The sequence below is a fragment of the Struthio camelus genome, chromosome 7, assembly GCF_040807025.1.
Source record: "Struthio camelus isolate bStrCam1 chromosome 7, bStrCam1.hap1, whole genome shotgun sequence".
Taxonomy (NCBI): Eukaryota; Metazoa; Chordata; class Aves; order Struthioniformes; family Struthionidae; genus Struthio; species Struthio camelus.
In genome coordinates this window covers 20,205,940-20,221,301 of record NC_090948.1, presented here as the reverse complement: position 1 = coordinate 20,221,301, position 15,362 = coordinate 20,205,940, and the positions used below count along the sequence as shown (strand labels likewise).

The 15,362-nt window shown below is 42.5% G+C and overlaps 2 protein-coding genes across 5 annotated transcripts in view; one reads left to right on the top strand and one right to left on the bottom strand.

Moving 5' to 3' along the window:
* Positions 1-6,502, top strand: part of RPP30 (ribonuclease P/MRP subunit p30) — a 23,671-nt gene extending 17,169 nt beyond the window's left edge. Inside the window, exon 11 of the mRNA XM_068950087.1 lies at positions 3,875-6,502. Within this exon, the coding sequence (XP_068806188.1) occupies positions 3,875-3,984 (110 nt within the window). The 3' untranslated portion in view covers positions 3,985-6,502. The remainder of the gene's footprint in view (positions 1-3,874) is intronic.
* Positions 5,246-15,362, bottom strand: ANKRD1 (ankyrin repeat domain 1). 4 transcript variants are annotated; one of them, XM_068950086.1, is made up of 9 exons: positions 15,287-15,362; positions 13,638-13,817; positions 11,674-11,811; positions 11,460-11,567; positions 10,697-10,795; positions 9,469-9,567; positions 9,204-9,302; positions 8,943-9,041; positions 5,246-7,648 (listed from the first exon to the last, which is right to left on the bottom strand). In XM_068950086.1, exons 1-9 carry the CDS (start codon positions 15,311-15,313, stop codon positions 7,538-7,540), a joined length of 960 nt encoding a protein of 319 aa, XP_068806187.1. In that variant the 5' UTR covers positions 15,314-15,362; the 3' UTR covers positions 5,246-7,537. The 4 variants fall into 4 exon arrangements, with proteins under 4 accessions (XP_068806187.1, XP_068806186.1, XP_009676107.2 ...); XM_068950085.1 differs by having other exon boundaries at positions 5,246-9,041; XM_009677812.2 differs by lacking the exon at positions 15,287-15,362 and having other exon boundaries at positions 13,638-14,041.

Here is a 15,362-nt window from a genome sequence, read left to right as displayed (position 1 = left end):
ACATCACTGACTTCAAGAAAATCGAGATTCAGCCTTAATGAAGCACATGTTTTGCATTTGTTCTTTTGTAGTATGACTGTAGAAATGCTTTGTCCGTTTCTGATGCTTCATTATGTAGTCTTTATTTCTGACTCACTATTCAGTGTGGACCGTTTCAGGCTCGATGCAAAATTGGATACCCTGATTGCTTGCTGCTTAGGAAGAAATGTTTCATGTGGTGTGTGATGGCTTGAAGTGTTTTTGTGAAACAAAACCTGCTTCCTTATGTGCTCATTGGAGGAAGTTCACAGTAGTTCTATTCTTTCCTACCTGCCCCTTTTCATATTAAGAAAGTGGAAATTTAGTTTTTGGCCTCCTGAAGTGGAAATCAACAGGTTTTCAGTTGTATTGTGTGCCCTGCTGTCAGTGCTGTTTAGAGATGGCAAAGTCTGTGCTCCGGCAAGCAATTTAAACTCTTGCTTTGCACTTTGGCACTAATTTCTCCTTCTCTACCCTCCCCTTCACATGCATATTTGTTGGTTCTTAGTTTCCTAATTTCTATTGTTTATGCTGATGGCAGTTTACCTTTGTGACTGGATAGTCACATCTAACTCTTAATTTCTGCCTTTGCCAGGATTTGTCAGGTAGGTATGTTTCCTAGTCACTTTGTCAGCCACTGGAGTTGCTCCAGATAGCAAACACACGATTGGATTTAGTTCCCGTCTCTTTTTTCAGTAGAGGCGGGACTTGAATCTGCTGTAATTAACAAAATCCTTCAGCCTGGTACTCAACTACATAGTGACAATGTGTTGGAAGAATTTTTGCCAAGTTTATATGGAATTTCACACAACTTCCATCTTTCTTATCCATGAAGCAAAAAAGCACATACTTCATTTGCTTGCCCCCCAAAGAATACTAGCCCAGAATAAAGAGATACTTCTTTACAAGGTTCCTGCAGAGCGTTTTTGTTAATAGAGCATTCTATTAGCAGTCTCGTCATCTCTTCTACCTTGGATTTTGCAGAGAAGCCCCCCAGCAGTAGTTTTGAAATTGGATTGGGCTCACTAGGTTGCTTGGCAAGCGTATGAGAAGTTTGATAACATCATACAGTTGTATTTTATGGTAATGCTGAGGGTCCCGTAAATAAAATTATGGTATTCAAGAATTCAAGTCACCTACTTAGTATGTATAAGGGAGCCTCTTCCAGTATAGCTGTGCCAGCATGGTCTGTTTAAGAATCCTAGGGTATGTGAATACATTTTGTTTTTGTAAGGACAGTATGTTTTGCTCAGAAATGCTGAATTTTTTTGACATGCATTCAAGAATGTGTCTTTCTGTGACTGTGGAACTGTTGAAGTCTGGTTTCCTGTGGTTTTGTGTCTGCACCCTCTCAGGTCCTGTGGACTCCAACTTTCTCTCTTGTTTACTGTAATTCAGCACCCACTCAGATAACACCCTTTAGTGATATATTGGATTACTGAATGAGGAAATTAGATCCTGTTTACCTGCTCTGTCTGCCAGCTGGCTGGCTGGTGAACATGTTAACCCATGCCCAAAAGCACAGTTTGCGTGAAGCATCCATGTATATTGTAGAATAAGGCAAGAAGCAATTGGCTTAAAGTGCGGCAAGCAACATAGGGTTAGACACTTCTTATGGTGAGTATCCTGAAGCACAGCAATGCATTGCTGGAGAGGATGGTAGAGTCTTCAGCACTGGAGACTCTACTCTTTTTAAGACCAGGTTAGACAAATAAACAGGGATTGACATTGGTGCGGGAAATCAGATTTGAAGGATGTGTTGGGTTAGTTTCCCCCAAAAGGGCACTTGGTTACAGAAGAAGATGGTTCCTGTTGCTGCTTGTATTAGGGGTGGGGTTGGTAGCTACCTGCTACTTGGAGAATTCCGGTCACAAGCGGAGAGATGGTTCACATGCTAGGAAAAGCGCTGCTGGAGTATCCTCGGCCAGCTTCCTTCTCAGCCACAGGAGAGGCAGGTGGATGCTAGAATTCGTGTCAGCATAGCTGGAAGGTCCCTGCGTGGGGATGGCTTAATGACTGCAAAACTGGCATGAGCCTCTGTCCTACATCTGGCTTACCAGATGTGTTGGGGGATGAATGAAAGTGAAGAGTGCGGTCTCGGCTGGCACTGTCCTCAGGCTCAGCATCTAGGCCATTTTGGAACAAGAATCTCATCAGCCTGGGCTGTTTCCCCTCCCTTTCAGCATAGATTTAGAGCATTTCTCACTTTCCACTCCCCTGCATGGATACCAACCATTCTTTTTCTCCTCACTGATCCCTGCTGCAGTTGCTCCTACATACCTATGCGTGCAGCAGTGAGAGGGCAGGGATGGGGAAAGCGTTCTGAGGGGTAATATTGGAGGTTTTTTTGTTTGTTAAACTCTTAACTTCTTGAAGAGTCAAAGTACCCCCCCAGGGAATTAAATGAGTATGTGTGAAGTGTGAACTAATACTCTAGTCAAGAGATCAGAGAGTGCAAGGGTTATGTTAATTTTTGTTGTCAGTATTTGTTAAAATGTTTGCATTGCTCGAAATGAAATTATATGCAGATAAAACAGTGGGCAGCGTTTTGGTGAGCAGAGCTCTTAAATACCTCAGTGCATGTCCTATGACTCAATCACCAAAAGGACACAGTGACCAGGACTTTTCTAATGCCTTACATGATTCTTCAGTAAAGAACTGAGAAATGCTCGTCTTGTTGACCTCTTGGTATTCTCTTCCACCCTGTTTTCCATGAGTTCTGTGCTCTGCCTGGGTGGATGATAACACTTCAGCTCCTGCAGGTTGTTCCTATGCTCTTAGCATTAGACTTCCTTTTAGACCTAGCCTAGGAACCTGTCAGTTAGTGATCATTGCTGCTCACCTTTTTAGTTGGAAAGGACACAGTGAACTACTTTTCTGCTTTGTCCATCGCATTTTCAGTGAGGACTGTAATAAACATGAGCAACTTTCTTGGAGACTGCTCTTTGATTCACAGGAATCAAACATGTCAAAGTGAGTTCCCAGTCTTCACTATATGCCAAAAGTCTGCTAGTTGAATATAATGTTATGTTACAGATTGAAGTGAAAGTCATTTCTGAGCAGCAATTAGTCTTAAGGTTATTTACACTTTGTGCTGTAACAACATATTATTGGTTAGTGTGCTGCAGCGCTTGCTGTGTTTCTGTCTGCAAGACTAAAGTAGTAATCAGAGACCAATCTGTCCTATTTTAGGCTTTAATCAATAGTCCAATGTAAAGCATTAGTGGATTCAGAAGCTCTACTGGCATATGCTAGATATGAAAGATCCTAGTAGTTTTTTAGTCTTCAGGATGATGATAATTTGTCTTTTAACTTGTAGTTCCTGAAATAATTGATATTCCCCACTCCCAATATGATAAAAGATGACTTTGTTGGAGTACCTGCTGACAGTGGCTGCTGTGAGCCCCTTAGCTGAAGCGTGAGAATGGAAACGTTAAAAAGCAGGAGGTTTAGCAACTTCAACCAAAAATATTCACAGAATCACAGAATGGTTTAGGTTGGAAGGGACCTCTGGAGATCATCTAGTCCAACCTCCCTGCTCAAGCAGGGTCACCTAGAGCATATTGCCCAGGATCACATCCAGACGGGTTTTGAATATCTCCAGCGAAGGAGACTCCACCACCTCTCTGGGCAACCTGTTCCAATGCTCTGTCACCCTCACAGTGAAGAGGGTTCATTATTAAACAATCTAAAAATCAGATTTAGCATGTGTAATTCAAATCAGCTGTGTTGCACCAGTGTTCTCTGTGAAATAGAGAAGTACTGGTAAGGCTCTCTTACAAGCTGGGTGATTATACATTGAATGCATTAGCGTCACCTTATTTGAAGTACTAGAGCTTCTGCTTGTATATTCCAGAAACACGGAAGAGTGCCTGTGGGGTAGTATACACAGTGAAGAAGCCTCGCAAAGTTGAGGAGGAAGAAATGACACTGCCAGCCTGCAAAAAGGCCAAGACTCAAGGTTGAGAACTGAACCAATTGTCAACAGGAACCTCTACCCCATCTTTTACCTAGTGCTGTGTCTTCCTCCCACCTCCAGCTGGCTCAGTTCCTCACTTCCTATTTCATTTAGTCTGGAGATCAATTATTCTTCTGGTGTTCAAGTGAGAGAGCTGTGGGAATAGGACTGCTGAATAGTTCACCACATCTGAAAGATCATCCTCTGCTGGGCTTCTGGCCAAGGCTGGGATAGCACCTCTCCGCCCTGTCACAGCTCTTCTGGAATTGGGGCAAACTCCACACAACGCTTCTAACATGTGGGAATTTTCAGTTGTATGGGTTTTTTTTATTATTAAAAATATTTTCAAGAACACATCCATTTAAAGTCTAGCTCTTGTGGCTTCTCAGGTTTTAAAATGCATCTCTGTACTAAACCTTACAACTGCAAGTGAGTAGATAAAAGTTCCTTTCAGTGGCCTATGAGGAATAACTGTGCAGTAAAAAAAAAGTGCTTCCCCTTCTGTTTTGGAGTCAGGGACTGTAAAGAAGATCACAGCATCTGTCACTTCTTAGGAGATGCCTTGGATTTGTATTACAGCAGCACCGACTGACCTGACCCGCTAGACCTACTGCATGTGCACATCCAAAGGCTGTCCTTGTCCTGAAGGACTTAAAACCAAGCAGTAACATGAGACAGTTAGCGCAGATGGAAAGGAAGAGCCCAAGGTTACACCGAATGTGTGCTCAGTGTGATAAGTTGCAGCATAACAGCTGTCTCACCTGGACCTGAGCGGTCGCCCTGTCACAATTTTTACTGCATCATTTCCTTTGTGTGTCCTGGTCTGGCAGTGTTGCCTACAGGAGTGTTTGCTTTGTTGTGTCCAGCCTCTCCTTTTTCCTTCCTGTTACTGCCTCGGTAAACCTACTCTGGCTGCCAAAAAAGCAATCGTAACAGATTTATAAACAGCAGAGTGCTTTTAGAGCTCTTCCAAATGTTGACTGAAGCTTTTTTTTTTTTTGATAAACCAATATAAAAATTATGTAAGATACTGTGGTAAGCCCTTGAGCCAGCTTTGCTTTGAATATTCCAGTCCTTCATTTGTATCTGACAACAAACCGAGATGTGCAAATTACAGTATGTAAAATACTCAGTATGTGAAATACTGCAGAAAGCTTCTTGTAGGATCTCTCTGAACTTTTTTGTTGACTGGATAAAGCAAAATGAATGGAGTTTTCAGTAGACTAACAGTTCTATAAAATTCTGGGTGTATGTCACAACAGCTTTTGCTTTGACAAAAAAAAAAAAAAAAGGAATACTTGCCCTTTATGTTTTACTTGTTGACTTTGTGGTTTGAGTCCTGTTTTACCACCAGGAATGGGGATGGAGTGTAATATGTATACAGTAACTTGTCATTTATGGGCTTGTCTGCTCAATGAGGCTCTAGCCAAATAGAGCAGAAGGTGAAATGTCTGTTTGATGCAGTTATCTGAATAATATGTTATCTTGCCTTGGCCAGAGAATAACCTACCTCGAGCATAAGAGAAATTGTTTGGTAACTAATATATGGAGAGGGGCTTTTGAAATCTGGAGATCCTACTTACTACTTGTTTGACCTTGATTTTAAAATTTACAGTCTGCATCTTTGCCCTTTAAGTAGATAAACTGCTTCAGGAACTGAGTGAAATGTTTCTTTTCTCCCAGTTTTTTGCATTGTTCTGGCCGCTCTGGTACCTGAACAATTGAACTGCTTCTCAGTTATGAGGACAAACAAAATGAGTTAGCCAGGACTTATGTCATTTCTGGTTTTTTGCAAGGTATTCTTGGAAAATTACCTTAGTGTCCAGGTAATTGTGCAGAAACAAGTAGTGAAGTGGCAGCAAGCAGAGATGTGTCATAATTTCCACAGCAAAGAGTGTTTTTACAGATAAAGCCTATCATTGGCAATGTGACACTCGCAAGGTGATGGTGCTTGTGTGAGAAAAGTCTCATCTGTCTAAAGCTGTTCCTTCAGTCCAGGGTAGCTGCCTGCAGGTAGGACTGCCTCCGTATGTGTTTAGCAGGCATTTCTTGCACTTGCTTCTTTGCTGAGTTTCTGTATGTTCACTTCACCTCCAAGATTTGCACTCCAGTGACAAATACTCATTGCTGCCCACCCCTGACTCCCCTCATTGCGCAATGCAGTGCTTGGGCTGTGAGGTTTGCTGGATGGAAGCGTGCTGGCACAGGTCAGTGAAGGCACGTGGGAGCCTGTGGCATATTTCTTTGGGAAGCTATAGCATGAGGCATTAGGATTATTACTGAATGCAGCATGTAATGTCCCAGTGAAACTGGAGATTGATGCCTCTGTTGGTGATGCTGTTGGGGTAGTTCTGCTTTGGCTAAAGCAAAGGGTGAGGTGCCTTCCTTTGCTCACAGGACGCTGCTTCTCCCTTGGCTGGGACAGTTGAAGCTCTTGTTATTTGCTACACACTGTAAGTACTGATTTGCTAAGAAACCAAGGTTTTAAATCAAACTCAGTAATAAAACTGTTAACTTTCAATTTTACTAGCTACTCAAGTGCTGACTTTCTGCTTTTGTACATGTGTTTCTATTTAATAAAAAAGTAAGAAGAGGCATTTATCTAACAGTATCAGGGAGGTAGCCCAAGGGCTGGTTGCTCTAGGCAGTTGAGAAGGTTTTATACATCTTACAGGGGCCAAGATGTGAACCTTAAAGAGAGACAGAGCTTCTCTGTACATGTTCACCACTCCATAATACACTCCAACAAATACAAAGAACTACTCTGTTTATTTTATCTGAAATAGATCAGTACAAAATGTACAGAAAAAGCAGTACAAATTTACAAATACGTGTCATCTGCTTCTGCATTCTTTGATCATCAGGCTTCATGATAGTCCACCTTTAAGAGATTCACATCCTGATACTGTCTCCTCTCACCTTCATAACATTGCATTTGAATCTCAGTCCAAACTTAACGTAAGGACCTCTGGTCCTTGACCTTTTTATCAACCAAGATTGGCAAACCATGTGCAAACCCCAATACTCGACTGCGCTTTCAAATCCACTTGACATCTCAGTAGACTTTCTTCCATTGCTAGCTGATCTCACTCCGTGTTGCCACTCGTTTAACACATTATTCTAATGGTGAGAATTCAGCAAAAACAAGGCAACAGTTACAGGTATTAGCTATTTAGAGCTATTGGAAGGCTTGAGGGAAGCTGCTAATGTAGTTGGAAATACTGTCATCTAAGACAAAAGGATTTGTTTTGCTGACAAAGATTATATTAGTAATTACAACTGTAAAAAAGCAACAATAACAGGATCATTAAAAATGACTAACTTTTAAAATAAATAAATAATAAATAGGAATAAATAAAGCCATTTTAAATCCAGTGGAATTTTAACACTCAACCTGCCTTTTTAAATGATCTCTGTGCATCCTTGTTTTGCTGTTTTTCAGTGAAGGCATCTCAAATAGTCCAGTACCGTAAATATTTTCAGTAAAAATACTATGTTCAGGGCCGTTTTCTCCCAGGTTGGTAAGAAGCATTTAAAAGCAGCAAAAGCAGTCTTCTCTCTTCAGAACTTGTTTGGGTGGCTGCTTTTGTAGGAGTTGTCTTTCAGGTTGTTGAATATCTCCTTGGTGCCGTTCTGCCACTGAAGCACAAGATCCATAGGGGTTTTCTCTTCCTAGATGAAAGAGCAGAGGAAGCAGGACTTAATTTCAGCTAGTGAACACAGAGTCCTTTATTCTTTCCTAAATATTTGTACAGTGCATCTGTTTGATCTGAGACCATTGTGCATGCTCACAGTCAGACTTGCTCCCGTCAGTCTCTGAGTTCAGGGTCCTGCTCTACAGATCTCATCCTTGTCCTGTTCAGACTGATGTTGAATTTTCCCTGTCTTTCAACGTGTTTAAGCCAGGTTATTAGCAAATACTGTGACTAGCAGAGCCTGTGTGTGTTTCTTTTGATCCGGTCTAAACTAGTTAGAAATACATTTAGATGAAACCTCAATAAACCACTTGTCTATTGAATTGAGAATTCAGATAAGACTTTGTACTGGTCTAATTATATAGGTTATGAATCACATCTAAATTAAACAGGAGTAACTTGTGTGTGCAGATGAAGCCTGAGAGAGCAGGTCCTTGGTCTTCTGGGCTGTATCTTTCATTGTTTCATATACATGTCCTGAATACCCCTAAAGCTAATGCCAGGAGCAACCTTGCTGTAGGGGGTCTGGGCAGTGAGTAAGGAGAGTGCAAAGTGCTGCAGTGACTGATTTCTTCCTTGCCCGCTTCAGTTTTTATTCTCAGAAAACACTGATTGGAATTAGTAAAAGCCAGCATCTGTCCCACAGGTGCTTTGATTGGATTTGGGGGGGACAGGGCCTGTGACATGCTGTATTTTTACAAGTGGTCACAGAGCTCAGGCAGTGCAGCTGCTGTGGTTGAAATGACTGTGAGCAAAATCTCAGGTGCTGGGCTTCTTAAAGTGCTGCTGATCCAGGGTGATTTATTGCCCAGCGGCCAGACTAATGGTTAACCAGGCACCCAGAGCTAGAGTTTGGGTTTGCTGTCGGCTGCAGGCTCGCTGGCAGAGCAGAAGGGAGTTTTCTGTGGCAAGTGAAGATCTTATGTGTCTCAGTGGTGGTTGAAGCCCAGGAGTTAACCAAGGAGCAAGCATCTCAGTTTACCTCTTTTTAATATCGTATATGTGCAATGAAATTAGTAAGATGTGATGTTGTTTTAAATTACAGCTGATGAGTTCTGGTTTTAGAACAGGTACCATTTTCCTTCTTCCTGCTGCCCTCCCCCAAGTTATGCTTTCCCCATACGTCATCTCCGCTGTAATTTAGTTTGAAGCGGTCTTAGGGAGCCGCTTGGCAGTAGTCTCTTCTGGCCTTGAAAGCTACGACGCTGCTCTGGCGGGAGGAAACCCGTTCCAAAGCATTTTGAATTCCAGAATATTTTGCTATTACTTACGCAGTTCTTTATGGTTAGATCTGCTCCGTAAAGAATCAGAAGTCTAATCATCTTGTAGCGGTTCAGCCTCACGGCGTCGTGCATTGGTGTGTCTCCTTCCTAGAGGCATGAGACATAGAGCACCGTCAGTCTGGCCCTCCACCACCGCGCTCCGCACCGAGCAGCCCAGCCGCTAATTCGTACAAGCAAGCTGAACTATGAAGACACACGTCAGCTTGATGCTACCTTGTAACTGCCAGGTAAGAAGTTGTTAGTACTTACTCTGTCTTTCGCATTGAGATCTGCTTCGCAGGCGATGAGGTGCTCCCCACAGTCGTACTGACCCGTTCTCACAGCCACGTGCAAAGGGGTGCTGAGCAGCTGAGAAGCAGGAGGCGAGAGAGAGCAGTCAGTGGGGCAGAACGCATAAAGAGAAAATCAGAAAGGCAGACCGCTTCAGGAACGGCCACCAAAAATCAGCAATTTCGAGTAAGGGTCAGCTTTTCATCTGCAATCGACAAAGCTGCTGAGTCTCAAAAGGACCTACCTTATCTCTGGCATTTCTGTTTATTCCTTTGTCCAGTAAGAATTTCAGGACATCCAGGTTCCCCCCTCGGCATGCCCAGTGCAAGGCTGTAGATTCAAGCTACACCAAGAAAAATACACGAAAGGTAATTTAATTCACCCTTATGAAAAAGAACAAATTAAACAATTCTGATCAAGTTTATAAATAAATTGCGTGAAAACGATTTTGCATTCAACCTCAAGCATTTTACTGTGATCATTGAGTTGTTTCTCGTAACAGCTTTTCTTATTTTGCCCTAATTCCTTTAGTACTGCCAGTTTCTCACTCTTTACAATCACTGCATATTGCTCTTAAAGACACAGAGTCTTGGCTGTGAGAAGGGATATGTTTTGTCAGCCATTCTGTGAACCTAGAAGTTATCTTTGGAGAGCCAGGTATGATTTTTATGGCTGATGTGTGCTATTTCATATTTTTTATTTTTATTTGATGCCTTTTGGATTCCAAAGCACACAGAACATGACGATCAAGGGAAAGAATAGTTCTCTCTTTCAAACTCTCGGAGGCTCCCGAAGTGAGTTGGAGCACTTCACCTCTGCAGTATTTGATTTCTCTCCACTAAGCTCTGTTGCAAGGGGTGGAATTTCCCTTGCAGATCTTGCTCTGCTGGTCATTCCTCATGTTTCTTACGCTACCCACAATCACTGCAGGGCTAAGCGAGGGGGAAAGAGGTTGGCTGATTCCAACTGTGTAGTAAAGGCACAAAATGCTGGGAACGGAGAAGCAAGAAAACAGCTGCAAAAGCTGTTCATACTCAGCTACCCCCATGGCCAGCATTCCAGAGGAGCAGAGGTCTCTCCTGAGCTCAGTGTTGAAATCCTGAGGGAGAACGTATATATTGCGCTGAGCCCTTGATAAAGGCGTGGGACAGTGGTATCTCCACCACCTGCTAGCAGTCTGAAGTGGTAGCCTGACCTCAGCTTTCTTATCCTTCTTTAGGCTCTGTTGTTTGTGGCAGTCTACTGGCCGATATGCTCCTCCGCTTCCTGTGTTTTCCAGCAACCGTTTTGGGAAAGTGAGGCAGACACCCCCTCTTGAAACCTCTCCTCAGCAGTGTTCTTTTAAGGATAAACTTACAAGACACTTTAATTAACAGAGGCCTTTTGCTGTTCTTCGCTGTTGTGTGTGTCTTTTGTCAGAGTTAGGAAACAATGAGCAATTTTTTGAAATGAACGTGAGTTGATGTGCATACCATATCCTGCAGTTCAAGCTGGGCTCCGGCTTCCACTAACTTTTTCACCACCTCTAGATGTCCTTCAGAGCATGCCCTGTGCAATGCAGTGCGTTTGTACTGTCAATTAAAACAGTGCAAAGTCAGATATTAAATGTGGCACAAAGAGATCTCTTTAAATCTTGTCTCCCTGCCTACCTGGGGTGATGGCAAACACACATGCTTTATGCGGATTCATTTTCCAGAGCTAATGCTTTTGAGACCTGAAATCTGCTAAATTTTAATAGCATCCTAATAACAGAGAGCTGCCTGCCCTAGCATTTTAAAGGGCATGAGGAATATCTGCAGTATGACACTGAAATTTAAAATGGTGCCTGTTGAATTCCTCCATTCAACATACTATGCTGCATTTTGCAAATGCAGCCTGTGTGTTATGGAGAATGAGAGCAGGCAGCATCACTTTTTTGTAGTTCTGCAGAAAAAAAAATCCTTATCTGACCCTCTGCGGCACTGGAAGATCACCTGGTACAGGAGGCAGGGTCTTCCAGTCCCCAGGATATTTCTTTTAAATATAAAGATTCTTTAGCTGTAACGTTACTTTGAAGTGGTCCCTTTGACACAGGAAAATGTAGTATGTCCAACTCCTGATGTTTGCTTTCTCACCCCTCCCCCTTTTCTTCACCTCAAAAGTATGGAAGCCACAAAACCTAGTGGTAATAGTTATTTTTGCTCACTAATAATCTCTCTTCTGTAGCAGGCTTTGAAGTAAGAAGAGATATGGTACCTCATCAGAGACGTCTGGATCCCCTTTGTCTGACAAATATTTTTCAATTACTGGCAACTTGTTCTCCAGTGCAGCAGTAAAGAACGTGGGTATATCCACTGGTCCTGTCTGGTGGAGAGACATACACAGCACGTAAACGCGTGTGGCAGCTCTGCAATAGTGCAAAACCCCATCGGTCCTTTCACAGAAGAAAACACTTCGTAATAGGACTTACAATAACTTCTGGTTCAGGTTCCTTTAAAATAGGTGCTTTCTCTTTCTTGCATTTTTTCTTCTTCTTCAGCTGAATAATTTTTTCAAGATCCTCCAAGTTTTCAAGTTTTGACCTCTCCTGTAATTTTTTCTTCTTGAGCTGAAACAGAGCAGGGAAGGCAGCAAGCTGAGCTGCAGCGTAAACCTCTCTGCCTTTCAGAGGGGTAGGACAGGGTGCGCTGTTCTTCAGCGGAGTTCGGCTAGGTTAAGACTGCATGAGCTTTGAACTAAGTTGCCTTTTTTTTTTTTTTTTTTTAAACAACTAGGGCTAATTAACCATTATAATACATTACTAGGGGTGTGAGAAAATCTACATCATCATACGCCCTTGGCCCCCTTTCTAAATGCTGTCTCTCTCCTCAGCCATATGTTGGGGGATAGCATAGCTTTTCTGCGTTATGCTAGGAGTTGGAGCAGCCCCACAGTCCCTTCTGGCTCAACAATTTAAGAAATCTCATGGTTAACTTATAAGGGCTGGAAAGCCCCTGCAGTTTTTACTGACTTCTACCCAGCATCTACTTTTAGGATGTAGGCTGCTTGATTTATTTTAACTTAATCCTCTTTGATGAAAAATATACCATTAAGTGAATTGCAAGGTTTATACTGATTTTAGCATTTCATTCAGGAAATGTTACATTTTGGTAAGCTACAAAGGTTGTCTCCGGTATCCTTGAGAAGGCAGTTCAGTACACGTTTAAGACTTCTTCAAGCCTACTTGAAAAAAGGATCACTGCATGAGGTCAGTATGGGGCTCTGCTAACACCAGGCACAAATGTGTTGCCTGAATTAAGGGCCAGGATCTCAAATACTATGAGGGTCCTTGTGTCCATGACTTCAGAAGGGTGACTCGCAGAAGGGTAACTCAGGGCGAAGACAAGTGACAAATTCTGCCCCGTGGTATCTTTAAGGGTAAATACACTGGTGAAGCCCTGCCATATAATAGATTTCTTTCAACTGAATTCTTATTCAAGTAATTTTGACCTCTCCTTTTTTACTGTTCACTGCATTAAGATCATTGAGTTAGTGGAAAATATTCTGTTGGCTTGGATGGGCTTTCGATCAACGGGAAATTCCAAGAACTGTTAGGACAAGGTGGTTGTTTTGGATAGAGGAACTGTAGCAAGTAATGACCTCCAGGTGGAAGGTGAAGGCCAGTAGTTGTATTTATTTCACATAATATTTTGGAAGCTCACTTTTTCATCCTTCTCTTTCAGACCAAAGCCTTATTCTCCCTGCTAGTTCAACTTCTTCATTCCCGTATTGCTCTAAGTTCTGAGGCCAAGAATGTAAAATGTTACAGCTACTGTATTTTGGGAAAAAAGAATCAGTTTGGGGGGGTATGGGAGGAATTGTCATGCTACAGAAATACAAAATGGAACTTTTCTGTAGATCGATATCACTTTCATTTGTATTTATTTATTTTTCCAAATGTGCTAGTAAGCACACTGCAGAGTTTTCATAAAAAGAATATTTGTATGGTAGGTAGGGCTTCTGGCTTCAGAAGTGCACTCTCACATCCTTGGTGGAAAGCAAAGCAGTGCCAATTTGTGAAAGCTTTCTTGCTTTAGTTATATTTGGTGGCAGTCATTAGGTGTGCCCAGCTGAAGGTATCTTAGTTTATGTTTGTTCCCCCTTACTGAGAGTTAGCAGAGGGGACTGGGCAGGAGAGAGCCCACAGGGTTTGGGGCAGACTTTACTGGGGAGTTGTGGCTACTGCCTGGAGCCATCGCCTATGAGAGCCAGCAGGTCCAGCTCTGCCTTCGATGGGCGTCAGACCAAGTACTCGTTTGGTAGCAATCTCCCAAGGGTTTGTTTAGCTAGCTCGCAAGGCATGTATTTCTTAATTAGAAAGAGACAAGACTCCGAGGGCACTGAGCAAGGTGTGTACAGGATGTCAAAAATTGAGCACAAACCTTAAGAGCTTACCTCTGCCTCTAGCTTTTTCTCTTTCTGATAGGCCAGATCTCCTCGGGTCAGTACATGTTCAGAGACTGTCTTTAGATCCTCCTGCTTCTCTAACCTTACAGCAGCTTCATACTCTCCATTTTTGAAGTCCTCGGGGAGGAAACTGCCAGTCTCTTTATCATCAGTTCTCTTCCCAGTTACCTGCAAAAGCAAATGCAATATAATATAAGCAGCAGTTTCATGACTGAAGCAGCCAGCTCCTGGGAACATGGATTACCTAGGAGCTAACTGCATGTCATTTTTTAAAGTGTCCTGCTCTAGGAGTGTGTGATAGACAGAGTGCAGACCTCACTCAGCCTGTGCCTGGGTTAACTGTGCATGTGAGCAGCTAGAGCAATCTCACTTGCAGGGAGCTCTTCCACCTCCACAGAGCCACCCTTCCCCCCCCCCCCCCCCCCCCCGTTGGCCTCTCAAGGGTTTGGTCAAGATCTATGGAGGTAAAAGGCGCTGGTGGGAAGAGCCACCCTGAGCAGTGCCCCGTGAGCAAGCAGAGTGAGAGGAGAGGCCGTCTCCCTTGGGACCTTACACTTAGAGTGAAACACACAGTGCAATTAAATAAGGTTGCTGAGTAATTTCAAGGCTGATCTTACCCATTGCTGTCAATACCAAAGTCCCCATTTATAGCACTTAGCAAGATAGCATAAGGTGGTTCCTGTGAACAAGCTGTGGGATGCTTGATTGTTTTTGCTGACAGTTTTGAATAGTTTTTGGAGATATGCTTGATGAAGTGTGTCCAAAGAGATCACATGTTAAACTTAGTGGAGGGTGTGGTATATTTTGAGAGTAGCTCAGTAAATTCATCTGATATGGACTGGCTTTTCATTCAATCACCCTTGTAAAATTATGTTTGTCACAGAGTTTAACACTAGAGAAATTGGCAGGGCCTTGCCAAAAGAGTTTAACGCTAGAAGAAAAGGCAGAGCCTTGCCCAAGAATTTAAGACAGCATTAACTAGTTAGGCTTTATGGTAGTTTCATCTTAATTTACCCATCTGGAAGGAAAAGGAGTTTCCTTATAATATTCCAATGTTGTAGTGGATTGTCCCTCTTTATTGGTCAAATCAAGAATAATTTGTCTGAACTCTGCAATGGAGTCCCTTTGGTCCCATTACTTGTGGTTTGGTTTAGATGTTATTTTTCAAAGGCTTTTTACACCGAGAAAAGTAGCAAGTGCAAGAGCTGTTAGTAATGCTTAATGTTGGATTAAAAAAGAAAAGGTTTGGTTTCCCTGTATTGAGACCTTCTCCTAATCCCTTACTGGACTGGAATTATCTGAGTGATCATAAACATAATAGCTTTTAAAAAAGTCAAAATCAAGGTCAAAAGAAAATACACAGCTAATTTTTGATCAGTCTGTTCATCCTGGTGAAATATCTGGTGATGCGAAACCCATGCAGCTGTGTAGTGGTATCAGTGGTGAGTTCCCTTCCCAAGACAAGGTTAAAGTGAGAATATGTTAGGATAACATACACAATTTTTATACCTAAAGCACAGCATTAATGGTCACCCTCTGAATCACCTCAACAATCCACAAAGGTTGTCTCTTTCTGACTGGTACAACAGTTCAGGAGGAAAAATAACTATGAATAAATGAAAGAAGGTTGTACCTACCAGCTCTTCAACTTGCATCATCATCATATCTGCCAGTGGTTGAGGTTGTACTCCTGCGTGGATGAAGCTCCCAAGG